Here is an 18,025-nt window from a genome sequence, read left to right on the forward strand (position 1 = left end):
AGAAATATTGTACTTTTGACTCCATTACATTTAAAGGAAGGGACTCTTGGGACCCAAATTTACAAAAAATATTAGGAATTAACCACTTAAGAACCATTTCACATATAGTGAAAATAGCCGATCTGGGTTGTGGGCTTGTAGATCTGCTGGTCTCATCAACAGACAGACCAAAGGCTCCAGCAAACTTGGAGTTGGTTGTAACGGCAGAGCATGAAGTAGAGCACAAGACACCAAACACAGCTTCTAGAAATGAAACCAACATGCAGCCTGTCCAAAGGTCAGGATCAATTATCTCTGCCCTAAGGAAAGTTTAACCTGCTCCTTCCATTTATCTTAATTGCTCTAGTAAAGGCCACATCCCTACAAAACAACACAAGAAAAAATGGCTGATTATCTTTGTTCTTCCACATTCAGATAAGGAAATAACACATAATACTGATGAAATAGCCTGCATTTTACTTGATCATTTTTCAATCAATGATCAATAGAATCTCCCACGTCTCTTATTCAGACTTTTAAACAGTTATGACAGTCATAAACCGATACCAGAGCAAAGTCTGTTGCCTGTCTGCCTATACACACACACACGCATGCGCACACACACACACACACATAATCATCCTATTAACAATATGAACTAAATGTCATGAAGAATGAGAATGAAGAGAGGTTGAACGTGGAGAGACTTGAGAGAGATTTGTAGGTGTATGTATGTATTAATTATCTTGAGTACATGTACACCACTGGTAAAACTCACTGATCTCAGTGGTGACTGCAATTGTTGCAACTGCACACCAGAGGGCAACATTGGATTAGTGTGACTGTGAAAAATTCACACTTTGACAGATTTCTGGAATGACCTGAACATATTTGTGCAAACAAGTGTGAACAGTACATGACTTTACACTCTCAGTCAGTGAAGCATCACCACACCCCCACAACCCTCTCTTCCTACCCAGGATGCACCTGCCTGGCTTCCTCTCCTTATTTATAACTCCATGTAAATGAAGAGGTTAACTCTCTGCTCTCAGTACTAGGAGGAATTGAGCCTGGATGGAGACACATCTGCAGATAGATGTAGAAGACTGGCTCTGATGACACATCATTATGTGCCGTTTCATACAACAGCAAACACATGAAGATCATCAGACACGTTATAGTTCATAGATTCTTAGCAGTCACTGTATTTGTGGCAAAGAGAGAAAACAACTTGCTGCACATGGACGTGCAATTAAGGCACTGCATTCACATGCAGTATTCACATGAAATCAATATAAACTAATAATGAAGGATTGCACAGTGCGTATCCCCGTCAATACAATGCTATTGTTTCCAACTTAAATATGAGTATTATATAATTTTGACTACCTTGACTGTGACGTGTCCTCTGAACTGTACACTCTGGGCAGCTGAATGTACTGATCACTTCCACTAAGTTTCATGAACATCTGCCTGCCTCAATTTTAATCTTGACCTTGGATGTGACCTTGACCTTTGACCTCTTCTATCCAGAAGTTAAACATGTCTTCAAGGCAGCCTTCTGATCATTCCCACCAAGTTTAATCTGTTCACAGGTTATTTTTGCTCACAGACAAACAAATAAACAAAAGGGAATGGGTTGAAAATATAACCCTTTCCAACTCTGATTGCGGAGGTAATTCATTAATTGAATTAAAAGCACAGTTAAAGCAGTTTGAGCTGCATCTTGTGCATGTAAGGCACGAAAACAAATGCAACATTATTCTTATAATTATAAACTTATCATTGTTAAAGATAGCGGGATGAGTCTTTTAATCCCCACAAGTAGTAATTGTAACATGCTAAACATTCAAATGTTAAGAATTTTTCCTTTGAAACGGCCAAAATGTGCATTTTGACCATGGCCAGGATATTGCTTAATGGTAAAATTGTCTATATCCTGAAGTAATTTACCAATGACTTTAACTGTGTAAAAACTGTGTTTAGACCCCTCCTCTGTTCTCTTCATAGTGTCCTTATAAGCTCCTAGTTCAGTCTGTCCTCTCCTCTCCATTCCAACACTGTTCATCTCTCAGCTGAACAATAAGGGACGTTCACACCACACTGTGACAACATGCTGCCAACTCTCTGTACTCTCATCACTGCTCTAACATGTAAGAAGACTGACTTACTGTATACTTTGACTTCATGTTGGATTCATCATCTTGTCTATTTCTCTTGGCTTCATGCTCTCTTGTTGTTTCCCAGGTGTGAGTGGTGTGACTGTGGTGACACAGAAGCCTCCTGTTGTGACAGTGAGGAGAGGAGAGACGACCACCATGGATTGTAACCTGGGGACTGTTACTAACGTCCAAGCTCGCTGGTATAAACAGGTTCCAGGTGGAGTTCCTCAGTACATGTTGGGCTGGTACCATGGATGGAGTTCTGTTAAATATGGCTCTGGTTTCTCCTCTCCTAAATTCACATCTAATCATCAGTCTACATCAGATTATCGTTTGATCATCAACAATGTGGAGGAGTCAGACTCAGCAGTTTATTACTGTGAGACATGGGACAACTCTGTTAATGAGTACGTATCACAGTGATTTACACCATGACAAAAACCTCCTCACCAAACACTTCTGCTTTTTAGGGTTCGGACAATCAGATCGAGTCATTATAAAGTTTACGCTCTGTCTCTTCCCATTACAGTAGGTTCAATTAAAGATATACAATTTCAATCTAAAAAATAAACATGGAACTCAACACATTGTGTTCTGTAATGAATAATGTATTAAACATTATATTGTTCAATGACAACATCCATCCATGTCCATCTCATTTAGTATAGTAGTAATCCATTTGTCTTTTAAACCAGTCTAGAGTTATAGATGTAATTCTATGACCAGTCAATGAGAGGCATTATTTAATTAAGTTATGTAATTTACAGTTATAAGCAAATCTTATTTTTCCGGTAAAGAATATCTGATATATCCTTCTCTTACTAAGTCTTCATACCACAATGTGGATGTGGATGAACAATCCACCTGTTCTCTACAATGCTGTTCTCTACAATGCTTAAAACAGCATAATCTCTAACTAGTTGATTTTTCCTGACCACTGTATCTGAATTCTAGCAGACTTCTCTCTTCAACTTGTGCATCTATTTCATTAAATTTTCATTATCCACTAAATTCTAATGATCTTGTACATAACCTAAGCAATCAGTACCACAACATTTTGAGATTATTAAAGACTTGAAAAGACACAAATGCCTGTTTATTTACACTTGAATATTAATCAAATAACATTATCAGTGTCTAAAGTTACTCTGATATCTCTGCTTCTCGTCTTCCTTTTCTTTCAACATCTACATGATGACATTTGTTAACTGAACATAATGAAAACAATAAAATGTAAAAATATGTAGAATATCACTTTGATAAAGATATGTTTAAAAAACAATTCATCATCCCAATTATTGTTTCATATTTTAGATATTCATTATCTTGAGTAAACACACTCAACCACTCAAAGTTTTACTACAGAATCATTCCATTTCAAGTAAACAATTTCTGAAAATACTTTTATATAAATGAATGCATAACTATATATTGATATCAAAAAGCATTATGACTAACATAAAGGTTTCACTCCTCCCATTGTCCTCAGTGTCCTTATAAGACAGCTCTTCAGTCTCTCCTCTCCATTCCAACACTGTTCATCTCTCTGAACAATAAAGGACGTTCACGCCACACTCACTGTGACAACATGCTGCCAACTCTCTGCACTCTCATCACTGCTCTAACATGTAAGAAGACTGACTTACTGTATACTTTGACTTCATGTTGGATTCAACATCTTGTCTATTTCTCTTGGCTTCATGCTCTCTTCTTGTTTCCCAGGTGTGAGTGGTGTGACTGTGTTGACACAGAAGCCTCCTGTTGTGACAGTGAGGAGAGGAGAGACGACCACCATGGATTGTAACCTGGGGACTGTTACTGGCTTCTCAGATTTCTGGTATAAACAGGTTCTAGGTGGAGTTCCTCAGTTTGTTTTACATTTCCATCATTCATATAGTGCTCCAAAGTATGGCTCTGGTTTCTCCTCTCCTAAATTCACATCTAATCATCAGTCTAAATCTGATTATCGTTTGATCATCAACAATGTGGAGGAGTCAGACTCAGCAGTTTATTACTGTAAGACATGGGACAGCTCTGTTAATGAGTACGTATCACAGTGAATTACACCATGACAAAAACCTCCTCAACAAACACTTCTGCTTCTTGGGATTCTGACAATCAGATCGAGTCACTATAAAGTTTACACGCTGTCACTTCCCTTTAGGTTCAATTAAAGATATAACATGTTAGATAAACATGGAACTCAACACATTGTGTTTTGTAATGAATAAAATATTAAACATTAGATTGTTCAATGGTAAGTTGGTAACATCATCCATGTCATCTCATTCAGTTAAAGATATAAAATGTTAATCTAAAAAATAAACATGGTACTCAACATATTGTGTTTTGTAATGAATAAAATATTAAACATTAGATTGTTCAATGGCAACATCATCCATGTCATCTCATTCAGTTGAGTAGGCTGTATTAGTAATCATTTTGTCTTTTAAACCAGTCTAGAGTTGATTTGTAATTCTATGTACTGTACATACTGTAACCAGGCAACGAGAGGCGTTATTTAAGTCATACATTAAGTGTAATTTACAGTTAAGTAAAACATTTTTTATTGCAAATATCTCTGATAAAACTTTCTCTCATTAAGTCTCCATACAAACAATGTTGAGCCTGTTCTCTACCATGTTTAAAACAGCATCATCAGTGCCATAACATTAAAAAAATATATTAAAGACTTGAAAAGGCAAAGATGACGAAGTTTATTTACACTTGAACGTTAATCAAATAAAATTATCAGTGACTAAAGTTACTGTACTGCTTCTCATCTTTATTTTTTCTTCCAGCATCTACATGATGACTTTGTTACCTGAACATAATGAAAACAATACAAAGTGCTGATTAGTTTACAGTTCCTGTAACAGTTTCAGAAAATACTACAGAATTTATATCTTGCAGTGACATGATTAACCTACAGTAGGTGATGGTCCATTGTGGAACCTTGGGCCGTCAACCTTTACTTTATAGAGTGTGGAGCACAGAAGCTGTACTCCACTTAGAAGGCTGAACGTGTCATCCACTGTTTTTGATATACTGAATGCTAAAGATAAGAACGGCAGAATTCTCCAGGCGCTCAACCGAACGCCTGTTTGCATGCAGACCTTGATGTGGAGCGAATTACCTTCGTAATATATCAGGTCGTATTGTTTTAATATCATTAATTTGCTGTTCTTTTATTCACATAGTATAGAGGGAATCTCCCTTGTTTCTCAATAAAGATGCCTTGCGCATGTGAACGGTAATTACTGTGTATGTCGTCTATAAACTGGACTTTAGGGTTTTATTGAACCAAGAGTGACAGTTCTGCCACGGCACATCAGCTGGTGACCCCGACCGTGACCCTGTCCAGTCCAGACGACCGCTGGATCCATAAGATCCAAACAACAATTCGCCCATACACTATGTGCTACAATTCCTTGGGGCCCCAGGAAGGGTACACGCGGTGCTATATGTGAATTGTATTATACCAAATTTAGGTCAATTGTTAAAGATAATGTGTAAATATGATTGCATGCATGTGAAGTCACCACTGAACAGCAGATTGAATGACCTTTGTGTATTAATACTTAGGCTCTGTGCTTCCTATACCCCATGATGTCCCGTTAGTGGCTGGGTGGACCGAGTCGACCCTCCCAGCATCTGTCTCTCTGTATTCTATGATCCTATAGTTTACTGAGACAATACATTGTCTCTCTGTATTCTATATTTCTATAGACACCATTCTGTACTTCTATGAGACACTACACTAGCTGCCTTTGCACGGCTCTCTAAATCGCAAACTACGCCGGGTTCATGGGAAAAGATAGCACCTAGCCTAAATGTATCTTGTATGTTTCATCTTGTATGTTTTGTCTTGTATGTTCCGACGTCCGACCGAGAAGGTTTAGACTGGTAGTGCAGTCTTGACAAAAACTAAACACTTAGACTGACAGTGCGGTCTTGACAAAAACGATACACTGTGTCTTGTATGTAGCGACGTCCGACCGAGAAGGTCTAGACTGACAGTGACAGTCTTGAAAAAAACGAACACTGCGACCGGTTTAGACTATTAGTGCAGTCTTGAAAAAAAATATATACACTATGACCGAAAGGTCTAGACTGACAGTGCAGTCTTGACAAAAACTATACACTGTGCTTCAACGTCCGACCGAGAAGGTTTAGACTGGTAGTGCAGTCTTGACAAAAACTAAACACTTAGACTGACAGTGCGGTCTTGACAAAAACGATACACTGTGTCTTGACGTTGAAAGGCTGGCTCTGCAGCCTAGGGGAGACCCCTAAATGGTACTACAGTGTGTCATATATGTTGTCATTATATATGTATGTCATCCGAATGAATGAAGGCCTCTGTAAGTCCTGTCTGTTTGTTTGTTTGTAAGTGTTATATGTATGTTTTGACGTCAGAGACGTGTAGGCTGAAGGTGCGGAATTGGTCAAGAACAATACCTTCTGTCATTGTTAAGTGTACATGTTTGTATCTACTGTAAGCAGGAGGTGTGCTACTGTAGAACGCCTGACCAGTGTGACTGACCGTGTGACTGCTGCAGCTGAACGTGTGTCCCACTTTGGGGTAAGTGTTAGAGGTGAATGCATTAGGAATTGTGAGAGTATGAATGACAGGCGCACCCACTCTATTTATTAGGACCGTGGTTCAACTTATTTCATATATGCCCCTCGATCACGTGCCGTTCCTGGGTCCATATATGTGATTGAGTTGAACACAAATCACATAGTTCTGCTTAAGTGACTTCTGATCCTAGTTACTATGGTGTGCATTCACAAGTGTATGGCTTTGTACCATTTTGAGTCTGACTCAATGGAGCACAGTGATTTACTTCTGAGTGAGCCGTGTGAAGGCCTGATGACGTAGGAGACACTAGGGGAATATTTTCCAGGGGGAGTGAGAGAGAGAAAGAAACTTAGTAATGCCCCACATTCACGTAAGGTGCATCCTTGACACCTGCTACTGTTTTTTTCCTGAATTAAAATATTTGAGTTATATTGAAGCAGGTACCCCTGAGAATTTACATACTGCAGGTATCCAACGGCAGGTTGACCAGTACTTTCAAAGTAAAAAAAAAAGGAGAACACAGTCAACCAATTACAAAAGGCAGCCATGCATACAGCTCAGCCATTTGGAAGTTGCCGATCTACAAGCTCACCAGCCCTTCCATCTGGAGCACTTCGAGCTTGTAGATCTGCTATTTTCAGGGGAAAATTGTGCATGTCAGGTATGAGAAATTGTGATCGGGGACAGGCTGCTTATGTTACTTTTCTAACTGTGGGTTTTCACTCCACTCTGATACCAGCATTTGTTTTGGGTACTTTGACCCAAGTACATGTCAGTGGATAGTGTCTGCTCTGTGAGCACTTTTGTTTAGTGATTTTGTCCTACTTAGGAATGCAAGCAAGGAAGATAACAACCTGCGTAGGGCTCAGTGGTGTAAGCACACAAAGTACTTTTACTCAAGTGTCTTACTTGAGTACATTTTGAGGTTCTCCATTTATACTTCACCAGAGTAGTTCCAGTTGTCAATACTTTTACCTCTACTCGACTACATTTCAGAGGCCAATGTTGTACATCTACTCCAGTATAATTACTGGGAACCTTGGATATTTAGGGCAGCCGTGCACTGAGGGAGAGAAAAAGCTTCTTCTTTAAATCTGGTAAAATAGACAGTTGAAAGAATGGGGGGGGAGGAAGGCATTTGACCTTCACTCCTTACCAGCGGCCTACAGCAGTGGCCCACACACACTGATAAGATTCCCACAACACTGTCGGTGGAAATGGAAAACAAAACCTGTTATCTTGCATGTGAATGCTCCCAGCTAAAATGTAGTCATGAATAGTGGAAATTTAGTGTGAAATTAGTGACCCAACGTGTACTTAAGCGCGACTAAATTCTCTATAGAATAAATATAAATAAATGCCGAAATAATGTACTGTGACCAAACTAAGTGTTATAAGTGAATAATTTTATAAGCTTGTAAATAAGTGATTTTTGTTACAGGTATAAACAGTCTGAAATAAGTGTAATTATATTTTTTGCAAAAATTAATTATGGTGTACAACAAGTAAGTGGTTTACTTTCTTAGGAGGACCAGCCAGCAGAAGCCAATCTAGACAAACAAAGCTAAATAAAAAATGTACGCCAATTTGACCGGTGGTAACATAGAAGAGCTTCTAGTAAAAAAAAAATATATATATATATATGATAATAATAATAATAATAATAATAATAATAATTTAAAGAATATAAGCAGTGCACAGAAAGCCCAAACGCTTCTTACTATTGATACAGCATTCAATGAACACCTCATAATTTCTTTCCGTGGCAGGGCTAGTAATCTCTCTTAGTGGCGAGACGCATTTTGGAGCGACTGATAGACCAAACAAGTGACAGTGCCTGCAATGAAAGGCCAGGACACTTAAGTGATCATTTAAAATGAGAAATACATATTAAGCATGGTGCACGATAGTGAGAGTGCCACATACACTGTTATCAAATGAGAAAACAACTTATAGTCTCACATACACTGTAACTGTAATTGTTTCTCACAGTATCATTATTATATATATATTATATATTACAACTATCTCAGACTTTAGAAATGGGTTGGTTTCACATTCGAGGACTGCAACAATGGTTGGCGGACGGTCATTTCTTTCTATGAACTGGAAACATGCAGTTGGAGGCATTAAAAACTGAAAGAGACTGTGAAAGACCACAATACAATGCAGTTTGAGCGCTGAGGCAGAGGGGCACCAACATTGCAAACTGCAGTCTTCACGAGACTCAATTCTGAGGACACCTATGGCGACCAGAGAGCAAGCCTTGGGAAAGCTTGAATGACTTTTGACAAACTTTGATCTGGTACAGACACTGGAACTACTATGCCATGGTGAAGGACACACTTTCTAAGCAAGAAGTGGGACTCTATGAAACAAGGTTGACTTACTGCTAATCGTTGTTGTTGGGGCCTCGACATGTGTAAACAAATACATTTTCTATCGCTCTGGGTAGAACACAATATTTTTTCATTTTTTTTTACAAATAATATACACTAGAGAAGTGACAAACATGATACTTTAGCTCAGGCACTAATATATTATAGAGGAAACCTGATTTTGACTCGCATAGATTAAAGTTTAAAAAGAGCACATAATAATATTTCACCATTACTAATACAATATTACATCTGATTTGTAGTGACAGACTAAAATAATTATAGTAGCGTAATCAGAGAAAACAAACAAAAAGTGATTAAGTGACAATCAAGCTATATTTTTTTTCAAAGTAATCTAAGTATGCAAGCCTAGTGTCAACCTAATTAGTGGAACAAGGAAACATGTTGTGTATCTAATTTCTAGCTGAGACTCAAATGTAAGAATAAATGATAATAATTTAAGGACATATATTAATGAATAACGTTGTCACATAATAATGTATATATTTATATAGTTGGTTAAAACCAAAGACAATATTATATTTTTGCAGAAATTAAGTTTGTGGTCACTAAAATAGCCCTTAATATACTCATTTGAGGTCATTACATAAATAATCTGGTAGTAGGTTGATTTTAGTGGCGAGCAGCTCAATTTTTTCCATTTCGACACTGTGCAGTAAGTGGTCCTTTCTTATCAAGAAGTGTACAGTTCAGTGGTTTCACCCAATTCAGTGGCTGTGTCAACAAGACAGGCACAGATGAACGAGACTGAAGTGCACAAGGGAACGTCAGAGTTGTGAAAATAATTAAGTATAAATGAGTGAAATAAGAATTATTGCCTGGCTATAGCTAAAATAGGGCTTAAAGTTAAGTGTTCATTATTTTTTATGTTACATGAATGGCAGAATAATACAATTATTTAAGCGAAGAGAAACAAATAGGTTGCATTCCAACATTAGATTAGATTTCTGAAAGGTAGTTGATTGCTGTTGCAATTGAGTTAGGCTGTGTTGTCGAGAGACTCACGAGCACGTTGGGTGATGCTTGGCAGAACATTTATGACTACAGACAGTAGCTGCACGGTCCACGGCCTTTGAAGGGTGCACACTTCGGGGTGGTGTACGTGTTGGCTTCTGTCATGCTATTTTGTTGTGTTTAACCGAAAGCGAAACTATGTGTGTGTGTGTGTGTGTGTGTGTGTGTGTGCTGCTCAGAATATCTCCCTGTTGTGTTAATGGTCAGTGCGTTAAGTGGTACATTATGAGAACATGCCGGGGTTTGGTTGCAGAGTGGATGTCAAGTGATTTCATACATTGTTGACATTTGCGTTGCAGTTTGTTGCCAGTTGCGGTGGACTGGCTGAAAACTACACGGTCTTCAAAAGAGTCCATACTTTACATGAGGTTAGGGGGTAGGCTCCCCAATCCCTTGTGTAAAACAGGCGGCAGCGGGGTCGCAAGGCTCCCAGAGCACGTTAAAGACGTATGTATAGTGCTGGGGAGAGACTGAAGGGCCCCCGTGTTCTGTCAAGGATGAATCAACATCCTGCTGTGGAACCGTCTAGTCGATGTGCCGACTGCCGCTCTCTCCTAGGGTTGGCAGCACATGGTGCGTGGATGACAGTCCACACCTAACCGGACGGGAGCTGCGTGACTCACCGGTTACAGGCAAGGCGGGTGAAAACGGTTAATATTCTGGTTCCCGTAGCCAAGCGGGGCCAGGACAAGACCGTCGGTTTCCTGCCTGGGGCGCCAACCACGCCAACGGGTAAGGGATCGCTATCGACTGGGTCACCCGCCGGTCGGATCGCAAAAAGCATTAAAACCATGGCGTGCTCCCCGACAGGAGACGTGTGGTCGCTGCTTCCGGCTCAATGTACAGTCAGGCCATCACAAGCTCAAAGCGACCGCCGTAGTGCAACAGTCATGTAAGCGAGTGATGCTCCTGTGATCGGTGGGCTTTGAAAAGAAGACGCCGGGAAGCAGGAGACTTGAACTCTCTATCCAGGGTGACCTGGGTGTAGACCTCAAGTGGAAAGGGGTCTAGCCTAGGACTGCGCCCCGGTGGGGAGGTCTGAAGGACTTAAGTGCATCGATCGTGGCGCAAAATGTATCCAATTACGTTGCTGAGCATTGACCTAACTTTTATTTCTATTACCAGGTGACCACTGATTGACCAAGGGTAGTGGGGAGGTCCGAAAGACTTAAGTGTAACCTTCCATTTCTCTAAAATAGGTCGACTGCTTGCAGGAGAGACGTATACACTTTTGGTGTCGTTAACCCTCCATTTCTCTGAAACAGGTCATTGGGTGCAGAAGAATAATGTCAATTGACCTGTGCATAAGGCACAGGAAAGTTGTTTTGTTGTGTTTCCAATTACATGTTGTGAACGGTCAAGGAGGGTGGCCTCTGCACATTCCTATGCTGTGTGCCCTGCCGGGTGGCAGGTCAAGGAGGGTTATAGTATGTTTACATTTTTTTATATATAAATATTTATGTTATGTATCGCCATGCATAGATATCTATATAGATATATGGTTGACATTTTTACATTTTTTTAATATATAAATATTTATGTTATGTATCGCCATGCATAGATATCTATATAGATATATGGTTTACATTTTTTTTATATATATATACTTATGTGATGTCTCGCCATGCATGGGTATGTATATAAATATATGGCCCTCTCCCCAATCAACAACTACACACACTCTCACAATCACACCACATAACATTATATTGCCACCTGGGCCCCCATGCTGAACTTGACGAAGAACACCCCTGCACGATATCTGCGCCCCGACTTTTGACCTCAAGGAGGGTACGGATCTGACTGGCGCTTGGGGTTTGGGGTCCCTGTGTATAATACGGGGGGGGCCTAGTCTTGGACTCTGTCGGAACCTCCTCCTCCGGGCTCGGAAAAGTGACCACCTCAACCGGAGGAATTGGAGAAGAAGAAACCAAAATAAATAAAAATAATAATAATAATATTACACACTTTAGAAGAGTTGCTTGTAAAGGAAAACTCAGTGGGAGTGCCCCACTGAGGGAACCTAAGTTTAGCTATACACTTGTTGGATGCAAATGATGTACTGTAATTGTCCCCAATAAGAGCTCATGTCCAGATGGTAGGTTTGGGACTGCCCCAGCCTAGTTCAGAGTTTCCCCTTCAAAGAAAAGGGTTTTCCTCGGCTCACATGACTCAAAAAAAGAAAAAAATGGGACCTGAATTTTTTAAACATGCAATATGTTATGCTATAAAGTAATTGATATAAAATACTGTTCACATTTAGGTGTTGTGGGTACTAAATTCGTACCCAAGGAGGGGTTGATGGTCCATTGTGGAACCTTGGGCCGTCAACCTTTACTTTATAGAGTGTGGAGCACAGAAGCTGTACTCCACTTAGAAGGCTGAACGTGTCATCCACTGTTTTTGATATACTGAATGCTAAAGATAAGAACGGCAGAATTCTCCAGGCGCTCAACCGAACGCCTGTTTGCATGCAGACCTTGATGTGGAGCGAATTACCTTCGTAATATATCAGGTCGTATTGTTTTAATATCATTAATTTGCTGTTCTTTTATTCACATAGTATAGAGGGAATCTCCCTTGTTTCTCAATAAAGATGCCTTGCGCATGTGAACGGTAATTACTGTGTATGTCGTCTATAAACTGGACTTTAGGGTTTTATTGAACCAAGAGTGACAGTTCTGCCACGGCACATCATAGGTCATCAAAGAAAACGTTGCCATTGTATGTTTCTGGAAGTCACAGACAAGTGTGATATACGTTCAGTATTAAGAAATATGAGTATGCATTTACTGTAATATGTTATTCTTTCTATGTCCAGAAACATACATATTCAATGTATCAGTGGTTTGCAGAAAGGTACAATGACAACATTTTACTCTGAGCACCAGATTGATGTGACATAATCTTATTCCATAAATTATATTCCTATAGACTGACCTGTGACTCTGTGACTGATTGGCTGAGATAACGACCAACCCCTTTCTTCTCTGCTGGAGCTCATATAAGTTCATACTGTAAGTTCAAACTCTCACACTTGCCTCATTATCTTGGAAAGTGAGGTCATTCTCTTTACATTCTGACAACATGCTGGGAATCATCTGCACCCTCATCACTGCTCTAACATGTAAGAGTTACACTAGAAAATACTGTATATTCTATTGGAAATATTATATTCAATTTGAAATGTTTTAAAATATATTATCTAACATGTAAGAGTTACACTAGAAAATACTGTATATTCTATTGGAAATATTACATTCATTTTGAAATGTTTTAAAATATATTATCTAACATTTAAGAGTAATAGTAGAAAATAAAACACTGATGTAAGCATGTACATTTTTTTATGTTTGTTTCAAAAATGTTAATTTTCCTTTTATGTATTTTACTTTTACAGATGTCAGTTGCCACAAAGAAGTTACGCAGACTCCATCAGTACTGACTGTGAATGAACAACAGACTGCAAAATTTGGCTGTGAAATCTCCAGATATGAGGGTTACTATGTTTCCTGGTATAAACAGGTTCCAGGAGGAGCACCTCAGTATGTTTTAAGATTTCACGAAAGTCACAGCTCCCCTGATGAATATGGGTCTGGTTTCTCTTCTGACCGTTTCACATCTAACGCCCAATCTGATAAAGATTATCGTTTGATTATTAATAATGTAGAGAAGTCAGACTCAGCAGTTTATTACTGTTGCACATGGGACAACTCTGCTAAAGAGAGCGTATCACAGTGATTTACACCATGACAAAAACCTCCTCACTAAACACTTCTGCTTTTTGGGGTTCTGACAGTCAGATCGAGTCAAAATCATTTTAAAGTTTACACTCTTGTCACTTTGCTTATGTAAAACTTAAACATAAATAGGAAACTCAACACATTGTGTTCCTGGGTAAGATGTTATTAATTTGATGGTTCAATGTCCAATTGTCTATCTCATTCAGTAAAGTGGTATTTGTCAGCCTGAAACCTTAGTCTCATGTGTTTTTCTGTGTATGTTAATAGATGTTGAAGGAGTGACGGTGTTGAACCAGAAGCCTGCTGTCCACACACTTCCTACAGGACAAGAGGTCATTATGGACTGGAACGATGGATGATATGATGGACATGATGTCTGCTGGTAGAAACATGCTGTTCCTCAGTAGGTTCCACAACTTTCTCTGGAGCAGGATTCTCGTCCACTTCAATTCAGCTGTAAATCCAAATGTAGATCAGTACGCTATGAAACAGAAAGAGCCAGGAGACTCTGCTGTGTATAACTGTCAAATATTAGATCATTCTGCTGATGAATTTTATCACAGTGATTAAACAAATTCACTGAGGCTGTTAATCTCATGGATCTTGGGACTCCATCCAATCAACATCAAACTGATTAACCACCACCATCATTGTGATGATCATGTTAACATCCAGGATGAATCCAGTGGATTTTAATCTTGTGGATTCAACACACATTCTACATGAAGTGGGATTTCAAACGTGGAACACAAACAGACATGATGTTAAAATGTCAGTGTTGCAGGGTCATCAGATCAGTGTGAATAGGAAGCGTTAGTGCTGTTCCTCTATGCAGTGAGAGGGAGGAGGTTTTTGTACGGCTGTGTACACAAACTGAATCACTGTGGTATTCGGACAAGGAACCAAGCTGATTGTGACTGGTGAGTACCCTGTTATCTATCTAAAATATGGGCTTCTTTAAGCTTTTTGGAATAGAATATGTTTTCATATGATGATACAACTTTTGGATGTTTTAGATTTTGTCCTATTTTAGTATTGTTTAGTGTGTTGTACGTTTATGTACTACACAAACACACTGATCAAAATCGTTTAACTTGGAATGACATCTGAATTAAGAATTTAATATTTTCTCAGTTAACTATAATATTTAGAACAATTATGAATATTTGTATTGGTTACTTTAACATTCAATTGCAGAATATTAGTTTTCTTTAATTATACAAATCATATTTCATATAATCTGTTTATACAAATAATCTCATTCATTTCTTTTCATGAAATGTTACCTTTTTATAGTATTTAAACAGATGTGGAGGAAAATAGTTTTGCAAGTGTTTTGCTTTGACATTAAAAACTATCCCTTCAGAGACGTTACTTAGCACTAGTAACACTATGAGCCCTATTTTTTAGGGCAACGTATGCCTTATGACTAATCACATAGGCTTTTTTATTTTATTTTGAAAAATATAAAAACAAAAGTGAAAATAGCCGATCTACAGCGACACATTGTGAGCTTGTAAATCGGCTATTTTCACTATTTTGAAAAGTTTTTTTGTATCTTTGTATTTCTAACATTACTCATATCTTATTGGCTTTACAATGAAATCATACTTCTTGCAAATTTTGCTGCTGAAAAGCACTTGATAGTCGTTGCATTTCACTGCCTGAAGAAGAACAATAATGTGTTACATGAGATGAGTCAGTGCTCTATAGACATTTTGTTCAGTATTGTTTGTGAAGTCTTATATATATATTTTGTGCATCTTCCAAAAACTGTTTTATATGCATTTAGCACTTTACATTCTGTCATGTCTTCCCCCCATAATTATTACTATTGCATAATAATCAATAAAATCATTGACTTTGTGTCGAAGCAAATAGTTTTTGATGATTTGTGATTATTTCTAAACAGTTTGATGTGGGACTTTTTTTTCAACACTTTGTAATTCTCTACATCTCCATTCCAAGTTCATTATTAATATTATCTTAATTTTTAGTGAGGAAAATATGAATCAATCTTGCATTGTACATTGTGTGATTGTACATTGTAACTCGTCTTACTGTATGTGCGGTTGTGCGCTCAATACTTTTTTTTCTTTCCTTCTTTGTCAGACTCTACCCTCTCTCCTCCAGTGGTGACCATCTATCCTCCATCCAGAGATGAGCTTCAGTCCAACAAAGCCACTCTGGTGTGTGTGGCCAGCAACATGTCTATGGGCTTTGCAGAGGTTAGCTGGACAGTAAATGGTAACGCAGTGAACACTGGAGTCTCAACCAGCACTGCTGTTCAGCAACCAGACAACACTTTCCAAATCAGCAGTTCTCTGGACATGGAGACATCTGACTGGGACAAAGATCAAGTCTTCACATGTAAGGTGTCTGTGGGCAACAACGCTTCTGAAAAAACTATCAAGAAGTCAGCCTGTGACACTGAAGAATAGCATAACGATACATTCTCTCTCTTTTTTGCTTCCTTTTGCTATTTGTGCATTACAAGCAAGAAATATTTATTTTACAAATATGGACAATAATTGGATACAATTAGATTTTCAGCTTAGTGCATTACATTTAAATACATTGTTCTTTATTTTGCTATGAGCAGTATTGTTTGGCCATTGTTTCAATAAAAAGCATTTCAAGTCAAAACGTGTTTAGTACTGTATATTGTCTTTGATATTTTATCTTTATCATTGTTTATTTGGATCTAATGGAATTGAGGTATAATATAGTTCACAATCATGAATAGTCTTGTGCAATTAAAAATGTCACAATTGTCTCTACCGCATGTAACAAGAGATACATTGAGAAATGCTGCCACTTTGTGGTAAAAAATGTATTTTGCACAAGCAAAATTTAAACATGTTTGGATTTGAAATGCACAAATAAACATTTCAAATGAAGTGAATAAAAATGTATTATAATTTCATAATTTTAAACCATCTAAACATTTCAAATAATTATCTTCATATGAGCTCAAACTCTAGTTTATAGAAAATAATTCTACATCCTTAATGTCTCACTTTATACACTATAACATTATACTTTATATTCATATTTCCACATTATTTACAATCAAAGTCAAAATCTCTTCATTTTGCAAACTTATACATTCAAGGTTATTATTGCTCACGACAATGACAGATTGTTACTGTCTAAGGGTAACAGGATAAGTGGGCACTAGGGATGTCTGGGCACCTTGAATTTTGTCCAAAATGTAATGTAGACAATTAAGGTCTAATATTTCAACAATTGCTACAAATTACTACAAAACCTGTATATCAGGTATCTGATACCTGTATATCATTTTGCTGCATAAACAAGATGAAGAATAAAATTAAGTCTGATAATGATGTACCGTGCATGTTCACATCATGTATGCTTAAAAGTTACTTAAATATTTTTCAAATATATATATATTTTTTTACATTTTGGACAAAATAGACAATTTTACATCGAGGTTCCCAGATGTCCATAGTGCCCACCTATCCTGTATCCGTCCTATGGTCTCTGTGGAACTCTCCTCCCCATCTGTCCTCCTGGACCATTGCCTCTGGCTGGAGCCAGCGTTGCCATGTCCACTTATTACAAGTGACTTTGGGCCTCTTTTTCTGTAAAGTTGCTTGTAAAAATTGGTAGTTGCGGGTTGCGGTGTACTTGCTTATTTAGACTTGCTTCCAAAAAAAAACAATGGTTCTCAAATGTTTTCATGAAAATGTTTTGTGCCACAGGGAGCATTTGTGCTGTTAGAATGTTTCAAAACATATTCCAAAAGAATCCAAATATTCCACATTGAATTGCAAGAGTTTTTGAAAATACCAGATCTACTAGATCTACACTTTATCGTAAATTTTCAAATAGCCGATAAAGTGGTCATGTGGCCTCGTTGCTTCTTTTGGGCTTGTTTTCATAGACCTGGTTGCTTATTTCTCTCACAAAACCTGGCAAAAAAAAAACACTGCTCTGTGCCCGTAGTGGTGATCTCAGGAATACCTGGGGCGGGGTCTGCCGCCAAATACACATTGATCTGGGGGTCCTTGACATGAATATGGTGGCAAAACTGGTGTCGCTATAATAGGGCAATGTTAAAAGGGTGGCATTTGTTCCTCAACATGGTGCGAATGGGTATGCAAAGTTTCACCGCAA

General features: G+C 38.2%; 1 protein-coding gene across 1 annotated transcript; it reads left to right on the forward strand.

The window, feature by feature from the left end:
• Nucleotides 1–2,034: 2,034 nt before the first annotated feature.
• LOC311054740 (immunoglobulin lambda-1 light chain-like) lies at nucleotides 2,035–16,563 on the forward strand. Its single transcript, XM_084070745.1, has 6 exons — nucleotides 2,035–2,132; nucleotides 2,227–2,552; nucleotides 3,631–3,769; nucleotides 3,864–4,185; nucleotides 14,765–14,802; nucleotides 15,995–16,563. The coding sequence occupies exons 1-6, from the start codon at nucleotides 2,093–2,095 to the stop codon at nucleotides 16,321–16,323; spliced, it is 1,194 nt and encodes a 397-aa protein (XP_083926871.1). The 5' UTR covers nucleotides 2,035–2,092; the 3' UTR covers nucleotides 16,324–16,563.
• Nucleotides 16,564–18,025: the final 1,462 nt, after the last annotated feature.

Source organism: Gymnoscopelus microlampas, assembly GCF_963454915.1.
Source record: "Gymnoscopelus microlampas genome assembly, chromosome: 11".
NCBI lineage: Eukaryota > Metazoa > Chordata > Actinopteri > Myctophiformes > Myctophidae > Gymnoscopelus > Gymnoscopelus microlampas.